Source organism: Balearica regulorum, chromosome 15 (genome assembly GCF_011004875.1).
Source record: "Balearica regulorum gibbericeps isolate bBalReg1 chromosome 15, bBalReg1.pri, whole genome shotgun sequence".
NCBI lineage: Eukaryota > Metazoa > Chordata > Aves > Gruiformes > Gruidae > Balearica > Balearica regulorum.
Window position 1 is genome coordinate 360034 of NC_046198.1, and position 25079 is coordinate 385112.

At 43.6% G+C, this 25079-nt stretch overlaps 1 protein-coding gene and 2 long non-coding RNA genes across 6 annotated transcripts in view; 2 read left to right on the forward strand and 1 right to left on the reverse strand.

The window, feature by feature from the left end:
• The window catches only part of LOC142603950 (uncharacterized), a 221404-nt gene extending 199901 nt beyond the window's left edge, over window positions 1-21503 (forward strand). Inside the window, exon 3 of the long non-coding RNA XR_012837844.1 lies at window positions 21349-21503. This is a non-coding gene — a long non-coding RNA (uncharacterized LOC142603950). The remainder of the gene's footprint in view (window positions 1-21348) is intronic.
• Window positions 698-6641, forward strand: LOC142603949 (uncharacterized). The gene is made up of 2 exons (XR_012837843.1): window positions 698-872; window positions 6268-6641. It is a non-coding gene; the product is annotated as an uncharacterized LOC142603949 (long non-coding RNA).
• Window positions 6956-25079, reverse strand: part of CRAMP1 (cramped chromatin regulator 1) — a 51331-nt gene continuing 33207 nt past the window's right edge. For all 4 annotated transcript variants that reach the window (XM_075767236.1, XM_075767234.1, XM_075767233.1 and 1 more), the window contains exons 11-21: window positions 24826-25003; window positions 17823-18004; window positions 17081-17155; window positions 15898-15979; window positions 15045-15149; window positions 13881-14059; window positions 13243-13323; window positions 11631-11865; window positions 11188-11352; window positions 10392-10537; window positions 6956-7386 (exon numbers count right to left, since the gene is read on the reverse strand). In XM_075767236.1, the coding sequence (XP_075623351.1) occupies window positions 7222-7386; window positions 10392-10537; window positions 11188-11352; window positions 11631-11865; window positions 13243-13323; window positions 13881-14059; window positions 15045-15149; window positions 15898-15979; window positions 17081-17155; window positions 17823-18004; window positions 24826-25003 (1593 nt within the window). In that variant the 3' untranslated portion in view covers window positions 6956-7221. The remainder of the gene's footprint in view (window positions 7387-10391; window positions 10538-11187; window positions 11353-11630; window positions 11866-13242; window positions 13324-13880; window positions 14060-15044; window positions 15150-15897; window positions 15980-17080; window positions 17156-17822; window positions 18005-24825; window positions 25004-25079) is intronic.

Consider the following 25079-nt stretch of genomic DNA (forward strand, 5'->3'; position numbering starts at 1 on the left):
GCAGAGGGAGGGAAGCTTGAAAAGGGCTTGTGTCGTCATTCATCCTGACCGCCTTCCATTGGTAATACCACGCGTCCGTCAGAGGGAACGGCAGAGCCATTGGCTGAGAGGAGGAGCGGGGCGAGCGGCGGGAGGGCATTTAAAGGGCCAGGTAGGGCTGCGGGCACCCCAACGGTAAGGGCCGGTAGAGGCGCGTGCTGTCTGGGGCGGGCCTGGTCGCCTTCTCCCTGAGGGCGCGGCCCGGCAACAGCCCCTCCGCAGCCCCGGCTGCAGCCGCCCGCTCCCGAGCGCGTAGTGCCCTCCCCACGGACGAGCCCAGCCGGCCCCGCCTCTGGGGCGACGAAGGGGCCGGGGGGAGCGGCGCCCTGTGGCTAGCGGCGGCAGTCCCGAGGGGGGTCGGCTCCGGCCTGTGCTTCAGCCGTGCAGCCAAGCCCCCGGGGACCTTCTGTGGACTTGTCACCCAAAATCGCCAATGTAAGCGAAAATCAGGAGGAAGACCATCATAAGGAATAACATCACAGGCAACTTTATAACGTGTCTGTCAGGAACTGCTGAGGCTTCACCCAGCTTCCTCAGAGGGCTGCACCTCAGTCCCATGAAGCGCAGCAGGTGGGGAGGCAACCTGTGTACATGGTTATCGATCCCAGCATGTAATCTGATCATAAACAATGTCTGCTACAATTAAACTCTTTCCATAAACTGCTCACGCCTCACCATGCCATAGCCAGGGCAGTGTTGGGCAATTGCCATGTGAAAGCCATTGGTTTCCTGGAGAACCTGGGCTTGGGGGAGCTGGTACAGCTACACTCAAGGAGCCAACACTTGCATGACCTTTTTAACCAAACATTTTTGATTGATAGTAGCATTACAAGGTAAGATTTCAGCTGAAGGTTTTATTTAATGGCTCCACAGCTTTCCATATGCCAAAAAGTAAATTTAGAGGCAGACTTTTGTCTTGAAGGATTTAAAAAAACCAAAAGACCCCAAAATCACCAGCACACCAAGGATACGTACTCTAACTGCAACATCTTGCTTTGTTCCATTTCTTGCTTTGCTAATCATTTTTTTACTTTGGACGCATTCCTTCTGTTTTTACACTGTGAAGTTTTAGTAATTAAGGGCAAAATTAGATAAGCTGTGAGAAAAGAAAGTGGTAGGATTCAGCACCAGCTTTGACATAAGGTGGAAAAGAGTCAAATGTCTCTCTTAGCTGTGAGCCTTTGTCACAGCTTGGTGGAGGGGAAAATCTGCACAGAAGGAGCTCAAATGTGGTGATACAGTCCAGTTTTCTCAGTACCCAAGTGGTAGAGATGAGTCCTCACTCTTTGGATGGAAAGGAGGCATCAAAGAATATTACTAATAAGATTTTTGTTGAGCTTTTTAAAACATTCATTTCTTATTACCTAGTTTAAGAACACTCTTGCACTTTCCCGATGCATAACTACACTAAAGCTGCCATTGTATATTGCAGAGACCAAAATCCTAAATGTGTACAAAAAGGAATTAGTTAATGACATAGATCACAGGATAATTCAGCTTGAAAGGAACCCCAGGTCTCTAGTTCAACCTCCTGCACATGCAGGGTAAGCTAGATCAGACCAGCTTCCTCTGGGCTTTATTCAGTTTTGTCTTGGAACTGTACAACCTCTCTGGGCAAGCTTCCTCTCCCTCATTGTCCTCAGGGTGAAAAAGATTTTCTAGCAGTGGCTATGTAAAACATGGTGCTGGTTTTGGCTGGGATAGAGTTAATTTTCTTCACAGTAGCTAGCAGGGCTGGGGTTGGGATTTGTGCTGAGAACAGTGCTGATACCACAGGGATGTTTTTGTTCCTGCTGAGCAGTGCCTGCACAGAGCCAAGGCCTTCTCTGCTCCCACATCCCCCACCAGCGAGTAGCTGGGGGTGCACAAGGGGTTGGGAGGGGACACAGCTGGGACAGCTGACCCCAGTGACCCAAGGGATATTCCATACCATATGATGTCATGCTCAGCATAGAAAGCTGGGGAAGAAGAATTAAGGGAGGGACATTTGGAGCGATGGTGTTTGTCTTCCCTAGTCACTGTTATGCATAACGGAGCCCGGCTTTCCTGGGGATGGCCTGCCATGGGACGTGGGGAATGAATTCTTTGGTTTGCTTTGCTTGTGTGCACAGCTTTAGCTTTACCTGTTAAAACTGTCTGTATCTCAACCCGTGAGTTTTCTCACTTTTACTCTTCTAATTCTCTCCCCCATCCCACCGGGGGGAGCGTGCAAGCGGCTGCGTGGGGCTTAGTTGCCAGCTGGGGTTAAACCATGACAAACATGATAGCCTGAATACAACCTCTACATCTAAGTTCCTGCTTCTCTGAAACTGTAAAGGAAAAAAAGTATGTGGGGGGAGAAGATATACAATACCCTTTTGTTTGGTGGGGGTTTTGGTTTTTTTTTTCTTCCCCTTATTACTGGTGACCATGAACAAAGACAGGACACACAGGACAGACAGCCCTCTGGTTTGACGCATTTCTGACACTACCACTTAGCGGGCACTACAGGGGATGGAAGCTGTAAAGCAAAAAAAAAAAAAACAACCAAAACCTTCTCTCACCATGGTGAAAATCATGGAAATTCTGGGATGGGAGATGTCAATGGAAGTTATGCCACTGATTTCACTGAAACCAGAATTTCACCTTGGGAGGCTTGGCCTTACAGACAAATTTTTAGCCCCCCGTCCCCCCTGCCCAGGGGCCATTATCATGTAAATAAAGGTTAAATGGAGAAATCCAATAGGGCATGAACAGCAAGTAACATGCTGGACATAAGTTAGACCAAGTATTAGTATGTATTTATGCACAAGAATAAAAACAGCTTTACAAGTTGAATTGGAAATTTAAACAGAGGAAGTTTAACAGCTTTTGTATATTATATTAAATAACCAAAACACCTTTTTCCAAAATTGGTAAAGAATAAATAATATAATTTACAATATGGTACAAAAAATAATCAGTAAGGACAGGCATTCTGCTTTATACATACACTATATAGGTATATTTATAATCTATAAAACAAATTCACATCTCAAACAAGCCAGAAACCTTAGATGATATGGCTTAACTATTATTAAAAGAAACAGCATTAAATTTTGCTGCCAGAACCATAAGCTCTAAAGCAGTTATCATGTTTCAATAATTAATGATAACTTATTGCCGTAGTGCTTGCCAAGGTTTCACTTAGTTAACATTTACAAATTGCTGTGAAATTAAGAGATTCAAAGGTTTGAAAAGGTTAAAAAAAAGTGCAGTACTTTCCTTATAAATGCATCCGAAGTCTGAGTGTAAAAACCAAAATGCAACTTAATTTCCACTCTGGGATCTGTGGAGTCAGTAAATGAGATGTCTTTATAGATTAAATTTTATCCAAGCCATTTAATTCAATTTAGAAGTATAAAGAGGGGTCTCAAGAAAAGGCTTAACAATGCCATATTAAAAGCAATTAGTTCCTATGCTTAGTAGATTTAGCGATAAAGGCTAAAATGAATTGTGTGGGTATTCAGGATGCAACACCCAGCAGAAGACCCAGTTAGCACACACATGCACACGAGTAGATCTAATTCTTAGGATGTAGTACTGCTTTTCACCCAGACTATGATGACAACAAATACTGAATTTTCTGCCATTCACCTCGCTGAACTACTCAGAACTTCCTTATTACACAGTCACTAAACCAACATGGGAAAAACCTAGAGCAGTTAATACTCGAACTGGAGGTTGTTAGTGTCCATTTGTCCTCTCTGACCACCTTACAGTGCCCCAAGAAGCTATTAAGCTAACGAAGTCATGTTTACCTCAAAAACAATCCTGCATGCAGTTCAGTGTAACTTGCCTGAATGTTTGCTTAGGATAGGCTGACATTGCTACACATACGTATTTTGTTACTTCTGTTGGGGAAGCCGAAATCATGAAAATTGAAAAAGTTTTGTGTTTTACAAAAAAATATATATACACACACACACACGCATAAGCATACATAAATATATGTGTGTGTATATATATACACACTCCCACACCCCTCCTACACCTCCCCCAATTTTTCGCTTAGCGGTCTTAGGCACAAACTGATGATGTATTGTAAAACACATCCACCTAAAATCTAGAACTGGTGGAATCAGAGGTGTGTTAAGTGACCTTTCACATAATAAGGATAACAAATTCTGCATCAGTTCAAAATTACCACAATGATCTACTTGATGATTTTCAAGTTTTTCCCTGATAAGACTTACTTGTCCTGAAAGGGCTTTATTATTAAACTGCAGTTTTCAAAGCACTGCATCTCTGAAATCAAATTCTGTCTTGTAATGGCAACTTCTAAGAGGCTGATGCCAAACACATTCCTAATACAAGATTCTGAGTGCTGAACTGACCTCCACTCGGTAATTTCCACTTTGTTATTACTTGGTGGTCCAAGCCTATTTGCAAATAAAACTTCAGGATACTGAAGTTTTCTGATCTCATGGCATCATTAAAAACATTCTGCAGTTCTGTTAATGCCCTATGGCAACTGAAAGGGTTGAGAAGGGGCAGCTTGACAGCTCCCTGTATTCAATGGCAGGAAGTTTTCCCAGATGTAAGTGCTCTGCCACAGGGGTGCAGCAATGCTGGCACTTACTCTAGGCAACCTAAGTGAAACCAGTGACACATCCACTCCATTACCAGCACGGGAAAAGAAGACGAAATGTTTGTCAAGCTGCCTAAATACATGGAGACCATCAGGCTGGTCTTTCAGTATTCAGAAGTTTAAGAATGAGAGTTCAGATTTTTTTTATACAGTACTTGATTAGAACGTATCACATCTCCTCCTGCATGTCCTGCAAGTCTGAAGGATTTTTGGAGGTACAGCTTATAGGATAATCAGTATTACTAATGTAAGAAGCCAAAACCAACAGGAACAATCTGGGAAAGACTGAACCAAAATACAGCTCAACTGTAAGTAAAACTTAAAAAAGTTTTAGAGGGAGTGACTCTTGAGGTTAATGAGTATGTCCTCTCCACACCAAGGGTGAATGCTCCGAATGACACACTCCCCAGCATTCATTCCTCTGACAGCCTTCAACTTTATATATTCTACATTTACATGATTTCCTGGTATTTGCATCAGAATTCTCAAACAAGGCTCTGTAAGAATAATGAAAGAAAAATAATGACAGAAGGACCTAATAGCCCACGTGACATGCAGTCAGAATAGGAAGTTAGCCCACAGGTATGAAATTCTCAGTTCTTCTAGTCATAATTGGTTTTTTTGCTAGTAATACAGGTTTGTCTCCCTGTGGGGAACATCCAGTTGTACTAATGCTGTTTTTACACATCTGTATGGTTCCTATGTCAAAGAGGAGAACGTAGCAACCTGATACATGGGGTCTTGGAATGTCATCCAAATCTCACTACTGTTGGAGTGAAATCAGGAAGGTTGCTATGGGCCACACAAAAGGTGCATCAGAAAACTTGTTACATTTTCTCTTAATGATAGAAAGCATAAGGCAAACTATATAGCGGTTAAAAAATAATCTACGTGAAGCAGGGTAAAGCAACTGGGAAAACAGCAAATCCAATCAGTGCATCGTGAGCCAGGTTACAAGAAGAAACTCCCAGTGAAATGCCTTGTAGAAGTAGCTAAAGGCAGGTAGAACTACATCCACCAAGTATAGTGCAAGTTGGGAAAATGAACCCCTGATAATAGCCTAAGAGATGGAGCGGTTTTGTTTATTTATTAATAATATAAAGCTGAGGTTTATACAGGACCAGCTCCTTGGATAAGTTCAGAGCTACAGATGCCAAGGGACATCCTCTTACTGGAGAAGCAGACAAGTGCTTAAAAAGGGGCACAATAAAGGTATTCTCTCTCATGACCAGTAGGAAAGGAAATAGGAAAAGTCTCCTGAGTTATAAAGGTAGAATCAACAGACAACCAGCTGTAGAGAAAATAACTTTATATTCCTTTGAACCCGCTGGTATCAAGACCTGGGTCTTTCAAATATTGAAACACTAACAAATGCATAGGGATTTAGTAGAGGGAGTACCAGATCCACTAGTGCTTGGGGGTGACTATAATGAAAAATGATGCCCTGAGGTACTACAGAGCACCTGGAATTCACAGAACAAGGAGGAAATAAGGCAGGACTAAGGGATTAAGCTAGGACTTGACACCTCTCCTCTTCACGACACAAAAGAGGTCTCAACAACTTTAGCGTTAACATACATTCTATACATTACAATATTCTTTCCTATTTCCTCTCCCAGGTAAATCATAAGTTTATGTGAAGAAAGATGGCAATATATACAGGTTTCCAGCAAAGCCAAGACTAATTATGACGAAGCTTTTATAGTGATTCCAGTAAGCTGTTTTGCAGCATCTCCTGACTTAAAAAGCAACCATTCTTCGGGGAAAGCAAGAAAGCACTCTCCCACTCATGGGATGAACTGTGCAATGTGATGAAGAATCTCAACAGTGGAGAATATGAGTGCAGTCAGGATGATGATGATGGTTGTGACATGTGAAGGGGTTTAAAATTAGAGGAAACTCCCCAAGGATCCATGCAATCTGGGAGCAGAGCTCCCCTACCAAACAAGAAAGTAGGTACATGCCCCTGCTGGAATGGTCAAACAACAAAACATAGCCAAAGAAACAGAATGGTCTATAAAAACAAAGCATCATAGAGTCACAGCGCCTTTGAAGAGAGTGCAAGAAACTTCAGTTTAACTGATTGGTAAGACTGCCAAGTAGGACATGTCAAGATGCAAAATGGTTCCCATACCCACCCCCACCCTTCATCCTCCACAACTTCAATGTGGATCCCAAATCATGGCATTTTGATTACTACGCAAAAAAAAAAAAATCATGTAGTGGAGCTTCTGGCAATACCCCTCCCTGCTTGAGCTTCTTGCTTATGCCATTCCAAAGTACAAGTCCAGGACTGTCCCATAAACCTGCCATCTCATATCACTGATGCAGGAGACACACCGTTTCCTGTAATACTATTCCATGTTTTGTTGTTCCCAGTATATTGCACGTTCCAGGACTTCCAAGTACTTCTTCAGACCTTTGAAAACAATGCTTCTCTTTTAGAAAGAGGTGCACAAGGCAGGGACAACTGAACCTCAGCTGCTTCTCTACAACCTGCCCTTGCCATGATCCAACGCTGCAAGCTCCAACTTTAGCTGAACAGTCTACACCAGCCTGCTGGTCTCACACACTCACTGTGAGAGATCCCCAATCGGGGGACCACCACCTCCTCCATCAAACAGAATTTCCCTGCGGGTTGGCTCAGGTATTGATAGTTCCTGGGCAAGATCATTAAAACGAGATATGTAATCTATGCTGTTCTCATTCATCATGCAAGCCAGCTGGGAATCCACCACCTAGAAGAGACATGAGAGAAAAGAGCTACATGTCAGTGAAAATGTCACAGAATCACAGAATTGTTTAGGTTGGAAGGAACATCTTGAGATAATTTTGTCCAAACATCCTGCTCAAGTAGCGTCAGCTGGAACAGGCTGCCCTGGACCTTGTCTGGTGAGGTACTGAATTATCTCCATTCATGGAGACTCCACAAGCTCTCTGGGCAACCTGTTTCAGTGTTTGACCACTCTCACATTAAAAAAAGTTTTCTTGTGCTCAGATGGAATTTCATGTGTTTTAATTTGTGCCCGCTGCCTCTTGTCCTGAGAAGAGTTTGGCTTCCTCATCTTCATTTCCAGCCTCTCCTCATATGAAAGACACACTTTATCTGAGTTAGAGAATAGTTCTTATCCATGGCTAAATGGCAGCCCCTACAAAAACCCCAAACCTATAGTCTCAATGGGCCTTACCTGCCTATCCTTAACTCAGCATTAAGGTGCACTAGTAGATGCACTGTACAAAAACTCTGTAGATATTCCCTCTAACCTAATAACTGCATTTGTAAATAAAACTCAGTTCTGCAGGACACTTAATAAAAGGCCTTTCAAAATTCTCCTGTCATTAAAGCCATTTTTAAATGACACTTGCTTCCTCTGAAGACTCCTACACAAACCCACAACTGCCACAACAGCTGCTCTGGTGTGCCTAAAATGGCGGCTTACCCCACTTTCTTCCAAAGGCAGTTTGGCAGATCAAGGGCTGCAATGTCACTTCAAATCCACACAAATAAATTACCACACATTCCTTTAATTAACACACACCTTGACAGAGTCTCACCAAGTCAGCAGAATCTTCATATTTTATGCCAGGAAGTGGAGCTGTGTGTGGAGCCTGAAGCTGTCAAGGGCACATTAAGACAGCATGAGCTTGCTGCAGCTTCTGGTTACAAGGTCTGTACAGAACCTCCTTATCCAAATCCAAAGGGCAATGGAGGAATGACATTTTCCTTCCCACAAAGTTACAATGTACATGATGTTACACTGAGTCAAGGACTGTACACTGTAGGATAAGTAAGACTGGAAGGGACATTAAGTGGTCTCTAGTTCAACCTCCTGCTGAAAGCAGGATTACCTAGGAGGACAGACCAGTGTACTAAGGGCTCTTCCATATTGGTCTTGAAAAGCTCTGAAGACAGACACTGCACAACATCTCTGGGCAACCTGTTCCCCTGCCTGACTGTCCTCAGGGTAAAAAAGTTTTTCTTCATATGTAGTCAGAACCTTTCTCAATCCAACTTTTGCCTGTCCCTCCCACCATGCATCACCACTCTGTGAAGGGCATGGCTACATCTTCTTGATGACCTCTCTGCAAGTACTGGCAGGCAGTTAGGTCCCTTCTGCCCTCAAGCCTTCTCCAGGTTGAACAAGCCCAGTACCATCAGCTTTTCCTCACAGACAGGTGCTTCAGCCTCTTATTTGTCTTGGTGGCCCTCTACTGAACTTGCTCCAGTTTATCTATGTCTTTTCTATATCGGGTACTCAAAACTGGTCACAACATTCTAGATGTGGTCTCACAGCTGTTGAGCAGAGTGGGATAATAATCACTTTGTTCAACTGACTGGCTATGCTCCTGTTGAAACAGCCCACGACACTGTTGGTCGTGTTAGTTGCCACAGAACATCCTGACTCATGTTCAGCTTGCTGTCTATCAAGATGCCCAGATACTTCTCAGCAGAGCTGATCGTCACTCTAACCCTTCAAAAGATTTTAAAACAGAAGGATAATTCTACCAACAGAGAAAATAATTCAGCAGCATAGGACCTTCTGCCATTCATAGAATCATAGAATCCCAGACTGGTTTGGGTTGGAAGGGACCTCACAGCCCATCCAGTGCCACCCCTGCCATGGGCAGGGACACCCTCCACTAGCCCAGCTTGCCCAAAGCCCCATCCAACCTGGCCTTGAACACTGCCAGGGAGCCAGGGGCAGCCACAGCTTCTCGGAGCAACCTGTGCCAGGGCCTCAGCACCCTCACAGGGAAGGATTTCTGCCTCACATCTCATCTCCATCTCCCCTCCTCCAGCTTCAGGCCATTCCCCTTGGAATTCCCTGCCCCTGTCACCAGTCCCTCTCCAGCTTTCCTGTAGCCCCTGCAGGGACTGGAAGGGGCTCTAAGGTCTCCCTGCAGCCTTCTCTTCTCCAGGCTGAACAAGCCCAACTCTCTCAGCCTGTCTCCATAGCAGAGGTGCTCCAGCCCTTGGATCATCTCCGTGGCCTCCTCTGGCCTCGCTCCAACAGCTCCATGTCCTTCTTGTGCTGGGGACCCCCGAGCTGGATGCAGCACTGCAGGGGGGTCTCACCAGAGCGGAGCAGAGGGGCAGAATCCCCTCCCTCGACCTGCTGGTCACACTGCTGGGAATGCAACCCAGGACACGGTTGGCTTTCTGGGCTGCCAGCATCCATTGCCAGGTCACATTGAGCTTCTGTCCCCCAACACTCCCAAGTCCTTCTCCTCAGGGCTGCTCTCCATCCATTCTCTGCCCAGCCTGTATTTCTCCCATTCTCTCAGGTAACTTAGTATTGGCTGTTTCCTGCTTCTTCCTTCTTGACCTATTTATTTTTTCTACCATTCCTCCAACTTTACTGTAGCTGCATCAGCATTAACCTTTCTCTCATCTTTAGTATTTTCAATTCCTGCTCTACAAAGCAGGACACACAAACCAGAAGGATTACAATTCTCTCTTTCAAAACAAAGACATGTCCAACAAGGTTAACATGACCTCCTACAGCAAAAACAACCTGGGTCGAAAGGGCTCATAACAGCTTCTTGCAGCAGCTCTGGTGCAGTGTACCCTTAAGTCATTTTACACCTTTCTGTTAAGAGTGTAACCCTGTTTTACTAAGCTAAAGTGCAGATGTCAAAGCATCTTTGCCATAAGTATCTCTGGAAGGTATGATGGACAATATGCAGTAAGACTGCACTAAAAAAGAGGAAGGAGACAGCTGAAGGTAATCTGATGACATACCTCTGCTACATCTGCCAGTGACCGTGACACAAAAGAGTCCCGTGAGTTTCCATCCAGAAGGCTGGGTCCCAGTAAGGAGGTGCCACTGGCAGTCCCAACAGGAGTTGGCAACATTTTTCGTCCCTTCTCAGGGGAGATGAAACTTGCTATAAAGAACAGGCACATCAGTAAGTCACTGCACTGAATGTTTGCAACTGGGAGGATAAAGAGAAGGACAAGGAAATAGAAAATGGAGAAGAGATATCTATTTCGTGTCTCTCTTAAAAATTATGTGTTACCACCATCAGCACACTGCTAAGTACAGAGACTCATTACACTGGCTCCATTAAATATTAATTAAAAAACCCACCAACCAAATCCCAAACAAACTCAGTGATCTCATGTCTTTGAGATTATGCTCACCAAGCACAGAACGAAGCCTATTTTTCAGACAGCAGACCCAAGGGCATCTTTTCATTTTGGCAGAACAGCCAAAATGTCTCAACCTGATGAGTCAGGCTCCACACAGACTACAAAGAACTGCCAAGGAATGATTTGTCCCGAGGAATGGGCCCCAATCTAGCAACAAGATCTTTTCAGGAACAGACTTGTAAAGAGAATGAAAATGTATTCAACGCAACACTACTGGAATGAAAGCAAGTAGTAAGGGAAGAATTCTCCAAACGTCCTACTGGGTTTACGATTTTCCAAAGGATTCACTTCCAATAAACAGGTGTGGGTTTTTTGTTTGTTTGTTTGTTTTTTTTTAAAAAGGAAAGAGCTTTTTTGTTCCAGTTCTTTGCATACTGACACTTACAAAACAAGCTGCTGAGAGACGAGTCTGTGGAGTCATTGGGGTACCACTGGGGATCATGGCTGGGAGAGGCAATCCAGTTCTGTTGAGGACTACTGGATGGGGATGGAAGACTTTTGGAGCTGTCACTGCCATTCAGCTTTGCAGGAGAGAGAGAGACACCTTCACCTGTAAGCCAAAGTCAGAAATCACTGGTACAGTCAATGCGGTGAAGTTATAGAACACTGCACCAATTTATGTTTAGAAAGGGGAAAAAAAAACTCAAACCCAATGAAAAACCCACCTATATATGCTAGAAAATAAAGGCTAGGCACATAATTTTATTTCCAACAGATATTTAAAAAAATAACCAAGAATTGCTTCCTGGAAAATTTTCTGCTGACATGTCAGATGACAGGGATTTTTTTCTAAGTTAATAGGAAGACTTTAGCTAAGCTCAGACTTACTGTATTGACCAGAGCTGATAGCTATTTCAATGATAGAATCACTGATTTGAGTGGCAGGTTCTCCTTGAGAAAGAACATCTTCAGGTGGTCCAGGCAGGGAAATATCCAAGAGAGCAGAAACATTGGGAGGAGAGAGCCGAGTACTGGAAGCCTCTGATGAGGGAAGGGGAGGGGTGGAAAGACCATTTTGGAGGGGAGTCTTGGACAGTTCTGACAGAGAAAGGACTGATGTACCCTGTAACAAGAAGCAGAGTTAATTCTTCGTGAATTTATGAAGGACTTGGAAATCTGTTGGAAAAACAACAGCTTAGCTCTTAAGCATCACATTAAAATCAGACTTTAAAAAAAAAAAAGGGGGGGGGAAGAAAGCAAACAATCCAGCAGGTATTATTCCTACAATTTTAGGAATATATTATTATTTATATAATACATTTGTTTTATTTTAATGAAAAATATCTGTAAGCATAAACAAATATGCTTCAGCCCATATCCTGCCAAATCATCTGAAAAAAATATGCGTCTGTAACATTCCAAAGGGTATTTAATACAGCCTACATAACAGAAACAAGCATAGTAATAAAATTAACATGATTTTGACGAAACTACAAGACAGTTTTTAAGAATTAAGTATTAATTTCCCTTTGTATAGGCTAAAAACCTATAACTGCTTGAAAAGTATATTAATAAATTGCTAACTCACTCCTCTTTACAGCCAGAATTCCCCAAACTCAATTTATCTTTTTTAAGGAGTCTCGTTATTAGTACCTCATCATAGAACTGTTTGTGATTTTTTGCTGATGTAGCATATTCTGTAGCTGCCCTGAGAGCAAGAACGAGAACCAAATGCCCCATTATCACAAACACCTGCCTAGCAGGTTCATGTCCTAACATCTGTGCTATAAAAAAAAAAAAAAAAAAACAAAACCCTTCCTCTCCTTTATGCTCTCCAATCAAATTAATTTGACCTTTTTTTGCATGCTCCTGTCACAGGAAGGGTGGAAAGTGCTTTCACTGAAAAAAAGAAAAGCCTGTATTCTGAGGATTAAGTATCTAACACAAGGTCCAGTCACTGGAGAAGGCAGTTGGGAATAGGATGACAACACTCTTAAAACCTAGGTGCTGCCACAGTTACTTTTTAACTATCTAAATCTTATTGGATCCAGCATAAAGAAAAGTGATTCTCTGAAGAGGATGCTGGCATTACAATCGTGCTTTTAGTCTTAATATTCCTCCTTCAGCAGCATACAAGCAGCAGGACTGCCAATTGCTGAAATCTTTCTTTGTGATGTCTAAAATACACATGTACAATATAGCAGAGCAATTATAAACAACTCCACTGTATCAAGCTTTATGTAAAACCCGTTTGTCCTTCAGAGGTCAGAGATTGCCAGCTTCGCTTTGCTTTTTTTAAGGAATGGCACCCACATAAATTTAAGCAGCTTTCCTAAATTTCTTTCTTTAAATTTCTTCATATGCTAGAGATTTCAATTCCCACAAAACAGTACCAATGGTGTACAATTACCTAGGAACAATGGGGTTTAACTAGTAATACCAGTGGTGTGTTCAGAACATCACCCATTTCATACAACTGTTCTTTCAACACACACTCTACCTGGAAACCATCAGGAACTGCCTCCTGCTCATGTCGTGTTGGTAAGCTGATGAATGGAACCCGACACCCAGACCCGGAGCCCTAGAAGCACAACAGAACTCACGTGAGTGACAAACATTTACACACGAAGCTGCAAATACTGCTGGGGAGCTAAGAGACAAGTGCATATCACTGTTTATGCATGCTCTTTCTACGTATCGTGCCTTTCAAAATTGTCCATCAACTCCCTGAGAAAATGTATCTGGGTCTCAATGAAAAAAAAGGCAAGGAGAAATCACACTTTCCATTCCAAATACATCCCTCAAAGTCCATGTTTTGCCCCAAATTCCCTCCTGAATTGCTGTCTATTGAAATGCTACTGTTTCTTTCCAAGCCCAGATTTCTGGATGGCCAACTTCAACAGTGTCACAGCTGAAAGTGATTCTATAGGATGGAAATCTGTTCAATGTGACAATGATTTGATCCCTCAACTCCAAAGTACACACTAAGCCACACAGATTGGCTTTGCCATGATACAAGTGTCTAACAGGAAGCTGCAGGAGAAAGCTCATTGAAGAATCATTAACAATACAGCTTTTTACACAATGAAAGAGCAAGACACTTAACTACTTTAAAAAGCATGCTCAAGAGCCTCTGACCTCTACAGTGGTGATGGAGCCTCCATTCTGATGTGCTACTGTTGACTCCTGCCCTGTTACCACTCTCGTCACTCCGTCTGGTGACAATGGAGATACACCTGACAAACCATCTGCATCCAGGACAGGCACAGGGCTACCAGGAATAATACCAGCACTTTTAGCTGCCAAGTCGATAGCACCTTTTGTGAAACAAAAAAGGAAAAAACATATTACAATTGCCTTTTCTTCAGGTAATTACTTTGTTGTGATTCATCTAAAAGATGATTTTTTAAAAAAATTGCCCACAGTCAAAACTTAACACATGCAAAAAGCAAAAATGGTAATTAGCTGATCAGCTATGTCAGTTGTTCCTCTTCACAACCTGTATTTCTTTCAGCTAAATTTTTCTCCCCTGTTCCAACATGTTATCAGGTATATCACAACAGTTTAGAGAAACATCCCAGTTCTCTGCCTCTGCCCTCCCATTTTTTTTTCTTTTTTGTCCTGCAAATTGTTAAGTATTTGGCTATGCAATTTCTAGAAATTTCCTATGGTTTACTAGAGGAGCTATAAAAACAACATAGCCTTATTTTGTTATCTTGCCTCCAGCAGCCATTTAAACTCAATATAAAAAAAACTTACATTGTTGCAGGGTAAACCTCACCCAGATCTTTAAAATCCACTTAAAGCACCTGAATGTCTTCCCATCACAGAGACTCCTCTAAGTAAAACACAGAGGCAGTCATTGTTTTCACCTCACTAATCATTCTAACTATGGGACCCATTCTTTTGTTGCACTACAGTATTTGGTACACTGGCATGTTTTTTTCTTGTAGAATCCATAATCCCACATTAGTAGATAAGCTATTTATAAGTTTCAAATATGTCACAACCCCTTTTCAAAGTGGTCTTACAACGAACCATCACAGAAGTGCTCAACTTTGGTCACAAATTCTAACCCCTTGCTTTGCCTGCAGGTCAGACCCAGTGAAGGAGCCTAGTTCAGACTGTGCCACCACTGACTGCTCCCTTTCTGCACCACGCAAAGCCACAGACAGTAAGATATCACTAACACAGCTGTTTGTTTTAACTTCCAAAGGCACTAATGAGAATAGAAACCAACAATGTAACATCACACAGATCACAATAGATCATGACTCTCATTCTGTTTAAGAAATGACTTACTAGACAGATGGTTGGTAGCCTGTGTTGGAAGAACTTTGGGCACAATTGGACGAGAAACAGCAGCTTTAGTCAGTGAGGACTGGATTGGCCGAAATGAACCTCTCCCTAGGGCGAAGGATTAAATACCTCTCAAGCAAACGAAATCTAACATCTTTAAAGCAGAGCACAACAGAGTTCAGCGGAAGCAAACAAATTCCAAGCAGTAGCGAGCTCCGGGAGTAAAAGTAGTGGAGAAGATGAAACAGACTTGAAATAGTAACGCAAGCTAACCAGTGCCCATCACAAAACTGAACGGCAAGCATTGCCGCATTATTGAAGCCGCTTTCATTATTTTCAGTGAAGATAACCTTCAAGGTCCCTGTTGATTTTGAGATTTAAGCTGACATGAGTTCAACCTGTACTACCATTGTACTCAAGAGCGTATCAGCAGAAAAGGACAAATGGGCAGTGTATTGATTATACGGTATGACATTTAAACAGTATCCCAGGTACTAGGAAAAGTCCATTATAAAATCTAGGCAAATGATAACACCCTACAGAAAAAAAATTCTTAATCTAAGTAATTTATTCCAAAATTTTGTCTCCTTGTAGAGAACTCCATACTCTTCCCTGCTTTCAAAACTGGGAAATGGAAGAAAAAAAATTTCTATCATAATCAAGACTTGCTTAACAATGATCCAGGAGAACAATCCCATCATCCTGTAGGAAGTGACTCAAGCAACTGGTAAATGACTCTGTGGTTTTGAAAGGATATTTTCCTCTTCTTAGGAATTATTCCTTTATGCAGTTTTAAGGGACACTTTCCAGTCCACCTCATGACATCATAAAAGCGATAGAAGATATGCAGACTCACCTGTAATGGATGAGTTGGATAAGATAGAAAAGGAACAGACATGCTGGGACGGATTTCCAGATGGCCTGGGGAGCAGTGTTCTCTACGTGAAAGAAACAACAATAAACCAGAACATATTTAAACACAGAAAAGAGGGTAAAGCTCATCTTCTACGGCACAGTAGTTCATGATACCTTCCAGAGTAAGCAGAGTATTTACACAGCATGACTATCATGCAACAGCACAGCAATCAATAAGGTCTGTGTAATGTTAAGATTACACAGATAGGAATTATGTGTTCTGTCAACTACTATAAGAGAAAATTTCCACATGGACAATTCTCAGAGAAATGCTAATTAAAACTATATTCCTTTCTGATTATTCTTGCAGTAATTTTCAAACGTCCCACAGAATTACAGCAGTGATCTTAAGGATGGGATCTACTCTATGGGCAAACCGATCTTCCATTACAATTAACTAAGTGTGAATTAATGAGGCAGCTGTATATACTTGGGAGCTCTTAAAACAAATGGAATTGTGTAGACCAGAATATCTCAGTACCAAAAAATAGCATGTATGTAATTTCTAGGTCTCCTACTCTTATACAGAGTAGAACAGACAAAAGAGTATATTGGCACTTAGTAACTTTGTTTACCCCAAACAAGTCCCCATTATTTTGGTTTTAGATTTCCTGTATGTTATCCACCTGCCACAGGTCCCTAGGACAAGCCAGCGGTTTCACAGTGGCACGTGCCTTTTTGCTGGGTTATCAGAGTAGTTTAAGGGAGATTAATGCCTGCCTACCACCAAAGTTCAAGGACAACAAGCTACCTCTTCCATACAGCTCTTTGCAAATTCTTTTTTTTTTTTTTCCATAAATCATTTCTCTTTCAAACAGTGTTGTTTTATTTCACTACAGAGGTTTATACCCACCCCAGTTTAACGGCCATTAGAGAGTAGGAAGCAAGAAAAAAAAATATCTAAAGGGAGCTCTTGTTGCAACAGCGCTGACAGCTCTAACAATGACAGGTCAGGACACCACATAAACACACTGCTTGTGCATCAGTACTGGCAGGCCCAAACAGCAGAACCTGCTTTCAGATGAGGGGCTTTGTTATTTCAGTTAGGTGCAAATCATTATAGCCTTACTGACATCTATTCAGGAGGCAAAATGAGCATTTCACACTTCGCAAATTGTTCTGACCTGTACTACTAATGGCTTCCGCAAGTGTCTGTTCCGTAACTTCCTTGGCTTTGGCAAGAAGAAGTCTGACTGCATCTGGACAAAAGCAGGAAATGTATTAGAAAGTATTTTAAGCATGCAGACGCAGAATAAATTACACCCCCCAAACTCTGTTTTTCAATAAAGTTGTAACTATTTATTAAAATATTGTGTTTTGTTTCAGATAGTAGAATATATTCTTTCTGCTAGAGTAGGAAAATTTTCCACCAGGAACGTGTATTTTTTCCTTCTTGTTTTACAGCGAGAAAGCTTTCTCCCAAAAAAAGCCATTTCACTTCTTAACTACTGTAGGTTGCAATGAAGTTGTAATTGAGATTGTATATATAAAAATAAAATGAGCATTTGAGTTAAATACAGCAATGAGGTTGTATTAAAATTAGCTGCAGAGTAAGAAGGATATCAATTTTAATAAACCTGGCAAATGTATTTGCTGGAACAACTTAATTAGACAGTGAACCAGTTTCATCAGGCTGTGTGATGGCATTCAGATTCCGGTCTGAAGAGGTGATGTCACTTCAAAGCATAGTTATATAGTCAAAATCTGACTAATCTCAGCTAATGTAACATTATGCTTGAGCATCACTAGATGCACTGCTTCATAGGGAAGCCCACACTTTCTGATGAACAAAAAAAACATGGAACGCATACTGGAAGCTGGCTCAGGCACAGTATGCTACTTTTTTCATTCAGTCATCTCACTTACACTGATTGTGTCTAAGTGCTGCCGGAAGGTCAGTTCTGCTTCTTTGCTAGGCAAGAACAGCTTCCCATGGCGGCTGTTGGGTGGTAGAGTTGTAGGAACTGCAAAGAGTCCACCATCCGCATCAGTGCTTCCAGAACTTGAAGGACCAGCCACCAAGAGAGGTCTAGGGAGGTTTCTCAAACCTGGAAGATTGTAACAGCAATTTAAATGAAGTAAAGTGAAAACAAAAAGTAAGTAACTATATAGTAACTGAAGGATCACAGAGAGAGCTGGGACTTAGGGATTCTGGCTCTGCCACCATCTGTGATCTCAAATTATGAAATTCTCAATACTTCAGTTTTCCCATCTGCAACTTGACAGCATTGACCTGCTTCACAAGGACACTGCAAACGTTCACTTGCTTTGAATCCTTGGAAGAAGGGGGTTAAATGCAATTTTACACTACTAAAGAAACTAGAATTTAAGCCCCACACAGACTGTGTTAACCAGTTTATCTGTTCAGCTTGTAGAAATACTTGAGGGCCCTTCCCACTAACCAAACTATATATCCATCATTCCTTTTGTGGGGGAAGATAATACAAACAAAGACTCATTCTACAATGTTTATGTTTTATTTACGCCCCTCCTCCCCCTGCCATGGTAATTCACAGTGCAACCCCAATAAAGTGATTCTGGTGACAGAGAAATGAAAGAGCAGGGATCAATTTACCAAAACACCTTCCAAAAGAGGGATTGTCTTAGAAATACATTTGGCAGATTGAAATAATGGCATCTGGTCCAAGTAAAACTTCTCCATTACATTTAACTTTAAAAAATATTGTAGGATTTCATAGTGCTGTGCCCACTCTGCAGGCATCCAGCCAAGATGAAAACCAGTATTGTTGGTATGTCATTCTGAGAAAACCAAGAAGTATACCTGCCTCTCTTCCACAGAGAAGCTGTGCATGTAACACTGCATTTCAATACAACAGACAATAACAGCTATTTGCACGCTCACATTGCACCCGTACTTGTATACTCTACTGCTGGGCTGGAGATCTCAGCTGGGAGGCAGCAGGCACCAGGCTCACCCAGAGGGGAAGAAGCCAAGTGGGCAACAAGGCTTGCTGCCTCTCTGGGCAGGAAGACAACACAGCACAACCTGGGGGCCACCCGAGTGCAGAGATGGGTATATGCAGCAGTATTCATGAAGAGTTTTGAAAAACATCAAACTTTATTTACCTAACAAATAAACCTGCAGGGTTTATTATCCTCCTATTTAAAAGACAAAATTGCCACCTCCACCCTGCTGCTCTAGATTCTGCTGTTTTTCCAAAGGTTAGTTAAAATTACAGTGTGCCAATGTATCTAAAAATCAATTAAATGCAGAACAGTATTTGTGCCTCTTGCCTGACCAGGAGTTAGAGAATTGTTAAAGATAATGCACACAATGTTATATTTAAAAAAAGCAATAAAGGGATGTAACTATAATTATCTAATGATATTTTAAGCACTAAAGGTGATGTTGCATCACAGCTACTGCTTCACTTTTTCTAAATCTCTCTGCATGATTCTTTTTATCCTCTGTTTTGTCTCTCCAGCTGGCTGTGCAACTTTCATGGAGCTGTCCATTTGCCAATACTTTCAGTTCTTCTGGAGTGGATACAGGCTAACTTCTACACTTTATTTTCTACTGAGAAGGCCAAATCAATTTCTCTTTAATTAAAAAACCCAAAAAAACAAAAGGTGAAAAGAAAAAAACAGTTAGCACTTAGACTCAAGACCAAAGTCTATGAGGCAATGACCTAGAAGGCTCAGCCCCGAAAGTAACCTAGCAGTTTGCTTTCTGACAGCCAAATTACTGCAGTCATTTAATAGCACTGTACGCGAGGACACAAAGCAGCTTGATAATTACTGTATACTAAAGGTTGCAATCCACACTACAATCCTATTTTAGATCCAGAACACCCTTACCAGAGCTGATAAAAGGGATTCAGTTTGTCTACCAAAACAACACAACTTCGGGTGAAGATACCATAGTAGCTTGGGTATCGGTTTGACACGTTGGAATGTCATTACCCGAGGCCTAGGCTGAGTGCATTACCCTAGGCAGAACGCTGAGAAAATAAACTAATTAACTAAGTCAAATGTTGTACTGAACACACTTTTACTGCTCCTCTGTCCAAGCCAAACAGCTCAGCTGAAGCCAACTCGGCTATCTTAGGTACTGTAGAAAAGTAGGAATACGTATATATTTTTCACTTCCTGACTTTGCACTAAAGACTACGTGCTTCGTTTTAACATGTTAAACCATAGTGCCTCACAGCCCTGCTTGTAATTCAGTGATGTGAACCAAAGACTAACACGGACAATTATATTTGGTTCTGAATCAACAAACCTCTAAATAAACAAAACAGGTTTCCATTGCATCAGAAACAAAGTATTGTTATCTTCTGCTTCTGTCTGGTATCAGCAGATGATCCTTACCCTTACTTCAGAGCAGATTTTCAAGGCATTAGGGAAACATAAACTACAATCTCAAAAAAATGAATGTCACAAACTAAGGAAATTTAATTATAGAATCCCAGACTGGTTTGGGTTGGAAGGGACCTCACAGCCCATCCAGTGCCACCCCCTGCCATGGGCAGGGACACCCTCCACTAGCCCAGCTTGCCCAAAGCCCCATCCAACCTGGCCTTGAACACTGCCAGGGAGCCAGGGGCAGCCACAGCTTCTCGGAGCAACCTGTGCCAGGGCCTCAGCACCCTCACAGGGAAGGATTTCTGCCTCACATCTCATCTCCATCTCCCCTCCTCCAGCTTCAGGCCATTCCCCTTGGAATTCCCTGCCCTTGTCACCAGTCCCTCTCCAGCTTTCCTGGAGCCCCTGCAGGGACTGGAAGGGGCTCTAAGGTCTCCCTGCAGCCTTCTCTTCTCCAGGCTGAACAAGCCCAACTCTCTCAGCCTGTCTCCATAGCAGAGGTGCTCCAGCCCTTGGATCATCTCCATGGCCTCCTCTGGACTCTCTCCAACAGCTCCATGTCCTTCTTGTGCTGGGGACCCCCGAGCTGGATGCATGTGGTGGGTTGACCCTGGCTGGGGGCCAGGTGCCAACCAGAGCCGCTCTGTCACTCCCCTCCTTCATTAGACAGGGGAGAAAAAGTGTAACAAAAAGCTTATGGGTTGAGATAAGGCCAGGGAGAGATCACTCACTAATTATCGTCACAAGCAAAACAGTAGAGCAATGAGAAATAAAATCAAATCTTAAAACACCTCCCCCCACCCCTCCCATCTTCCCGGGCTCAACTTCACTCCCAGCTTCAACCTCCGCCCCCCCACCAGCGGCACAGGGGGACGGGGAATGGGGGTTATGGTCAGTTCAGCACACGTTGTTTCTGCTGCTTCTTCATCCTCAGGGGGAGGACTCCTCACATTCTACCCTTTCTCCACATGGCGTCCCTTTCATGGGCTACAGCCCTTCACTAACTGCTCCAGCGTGGTCTTTTCCATGGGGTGCAGACCTTCAGGAGCAGATTGCTCCACCCTAGGTTCCCCCACGGGGTCACAAGTCCTGCCAGCAAACCTGCTCCGGCGTGGGCTCCTCTCTCCACGGATCCACAGGTCCTGCCAGGAGCTTGCTCCAGCATGGGCTTCCCACGGGGTCACAGCCTCCTTCAGGTGCCTCCACCTGCTCTGGCGTGGGGTCCTCCACAGGCTGCAGGTGGAATTTCTACACCCCCTCATCATTCCTCCATGGGCTGCAGGGGGACAGCCTGCCTCACCATGGTCTTCACCACGGGCTGCAGGGGAATCTCTGCTCCGGCACCTGGAGCACCTCCTGCCCCTCCTTCTGCACTGACCTTGGTGTCTGCAGATGTTCTTACATCTTCTCACTCCTCTCTCCAGCTGCAAGAGCTCTCTCTGTTTTTTTTTCCTTCTTAAATACATTATCACAGAGGCACTGACTGGCTTGCCCTTGGCCAGTGTCGGGTCCATCTTGGAGCCGGCTGGCATTGGCTCTGTCAGACACAGGGGAAGCTTCTAGCAGCTTCTCACAGAAGCCACCCCTGTAGATGCCCCCCCCGCTACCAAAACCTTGCCATGCAAACCCAACACAATGCAGTACTGCAGGGAAGTCTCACCAGAGTGGAGTAGAGGGGCAGAATCCCTTCCTTTGACCTGCTGGTCACGCTGCTGGACACGCAGCCCAGGACACGGTTGGCCTTCTGGGCTGCCAGCATCCATTGTTGGGTCTTGTTGAGGATCTGGTCCCCCAATACTCCCAAGTCCTTTTCCTCAGGGCTGCCCTCCATCCATTCTCCACCCAGCCTGTAGTTGTGTTTGGGATTGCCCTGACCCATGTGCAGGACCTTGCCCTTGGCCACCTTGAACTTCATGCAGTTCACACGTGCCCACCTCTCAAGCCTGTCAAGGTCCCTCTAGACGGAATCCCTTCCCTCCAGCGTGTCGACAAACTTGCTGAGGGTGCACTCGATCCCGCTGTCCATGTTGCCAACAAAGATGTTAAACAGTGCTGGTCCCAGTACCAACCCCTGAGGTACACCACTCGTCACTGGTCTGCACTTGGACATTGAGCCATTGACTGCAACTCTTTGAGTGTGACCATCCAGCCAATTCCTTATCCACCAAGTGGTCCATCCGTCAAATCCATATCTCTCCCATTTAGAGACAAGGATGTCATGCAGGACAGTGTCAAATGCTTTGCACATGTCCAGGTAGAAAATGTCAGTCACTCCTCCCTTACCCACCAACGCTGTAACCCCCTCGTAGAAGGCCACCAAATTTGTCAGGCATGATTTGCCCTTAGTGAAGCCATGTTGGCTGTCACCAGTCACCTCCTTATTTTCCATGTGCCTGAGCATAGTCTCCAGGAGGGTCTGCTCCATGGTCTTGCCAGGCACAGAGGTGAGATTGACCAGTCTGTAGTTCCCCAGATCTTCCTTTTTTCACTTTTTAAAAATGGGGGTTATGTTTCCCCCTTTCCAGCCAGTGGGAACTTCACCAGACTGCCATGACTTCTCTAATATGACGGATAGTGGCTTAGCAACTTCATCTGCCAGTTCCCTCAGGGCCCATGGATGGACCTCATCAGATCCCATGGACTTCTGCACTTTCAGGTTCCTTAGATAGTCTCAAACCTCATCTTTATGGATTTGACAGATGGATCTCCAAGTGGAGATCAGTGACGAGTGCTGTTCCTCAGAGGTTGGTATTGGGACCAGCGCTGCTTAACATCTTTGTCAGCAACACAGGAAGTGGGATTGCACTCCAGCTGGTCACTGACATAGAGATGACACCCCTCCTTGTCTCCCCTGTTTGTCCTTCCTGAAGAGCCTGTATCCTTCCATCCCAACACTCCAGTCATAGGAGCCATCCCACCGTGTCTCTGTGATGCCAATAAGATCAACAGTCCTCCAGGCATGTGCACGTCTCCAACTCCTCTTGTTTGTTCCCCATGCTATGTGCATTTCAGCTGGGTCCAGATGAAGCTGGCTGACTGGCTGGAGCGGCTAGAATGCCTTTGAGGGATTTCACTGGAGTTTCCCTGTTGGCTCCTATCACCTCAGAAGCCCCTGGCTCATCTCCATAAGACTTGAAGTGTGCTGCAGTGTGTCCAGCACATCTCTGAGCAACAGGCTGATGGCTCTCGTTAGCACCCCACTGTCCCTCTGACCTTGGCATCTCATCCCTCAGCTTGTCACAGGCAAACCTGATACCATCTCCCTCCGCCCTCAAGTCTAGTTTAAAGCTGTGTCAATGAGCCCCACAAGCTCCTGGGCAAAGACCCTCTTCCCCCTCTGAGAAAGGTGAATCCCATCTGACACTAGCAAGACTGGCTCCATCTGTTTCTCCCAATGTCGCTGCCCGCAACTGGTAGGAGAGAGGAAAAAACAACCTGTGCACCAGATTCCCTCAGTAACCATCCCAAAGCCCTGAAGTCTCTTTTGATCGCTCTTGGACTACGCATTGCGGCTTCATCCCCACCCACGTGGAAGAGCAGCAGTGGGTAACAGTCCGAGGGCTGTACCAGGCTGCGGAGTTTCCTAGTCATGTCCTTAACCGGGGCCCCAGGCAGGCAGCAGGCTTCCCTAAGAGGAGGGTCTGTCCGGCATATCGGACCCTCTGTTCCCCTCAGAAGGGAGTTGCCTACAATTTGAATTCTACTTCCAAACCTGATTTAAAAAGGTATGCCCTTCAAGCCTATTAAATTATTGGCTTTTTACTAGATATTTAAGTATAAGACTTGCTTATCTGCAAGTAAGCATAATGAAGCTTTAGACAAAGATGAAATTGCTACAATGCCATTTTAAAATGAAAACCTCCCAGAGTGCCAAGTATATTTTACAGCATCAGTTAAATTGCTCATGGTCCATTGCTTCTTAAGCAGCATGGGCGTGAAAAGGACAGCATAAGAATCACAACTGTTCCCAGTAACCCTGACACCTTCTCAGATTTTTCTAAACTCATAAAATATTTGCTGGCAAATGCAACTGGATTGAAGAATCGAACTGAAATTCTTGGTCTGCATGGCTAGGACTTACGAGTTATAGCAACTGTACCTTCTATTAAAAGAAAAGATAATTCATAATCATTGCATATTTTATAATGGCAGAATGGCACAGAACATTTTCAGTAATTATTTTATCAACAAACTTTGCACCATATATTTACATTCTTGCTCTGTAAGCCTTCACTCTCTTGAAATCCCATACCCTGTATCAGTCAGCTCCTAACAAATGCTAGCATCTTCTGTAAGCGTGATTCATGAGAGTTCTTCTGGACTGTAAACTGTATTATTGATGTGCATTGTTTTTCAAGATTCCCAGAAGTACTGAATCTAGGACAAACCTAAAGCAAATTAAGAGCGTACCAATGTTCTGAAACAGTTAAGTTCATAAGAGTAAGGACACTCATTCTCCAGTGTTACATTACTGGGATGTACTCATCCCAGTATGAGGTATCAATGGTCTGATCTCTTGAAATGGATTTTTCTGAATACTCACCTGAGGAGCTGGAAGCAACACCAGGAGAAAAAGTCTTGTTGTTGCGAAGCGCAGATTGATTTCGTGCACAACCCGGACTCCTGGTGCTGATGGCAATCACCTTTCCTGGAGGAGTCAGTGACTGCTCCTCTTGAGCAGGCTTTATGGGTGATGTGGCAACTGAGCTCATCTCAGGCATCTAAAAATGCACGCACATTAAATGAATATTGTGTATTGTTACAACAAATATATTGTTAACCTCATTCTACTTCAGA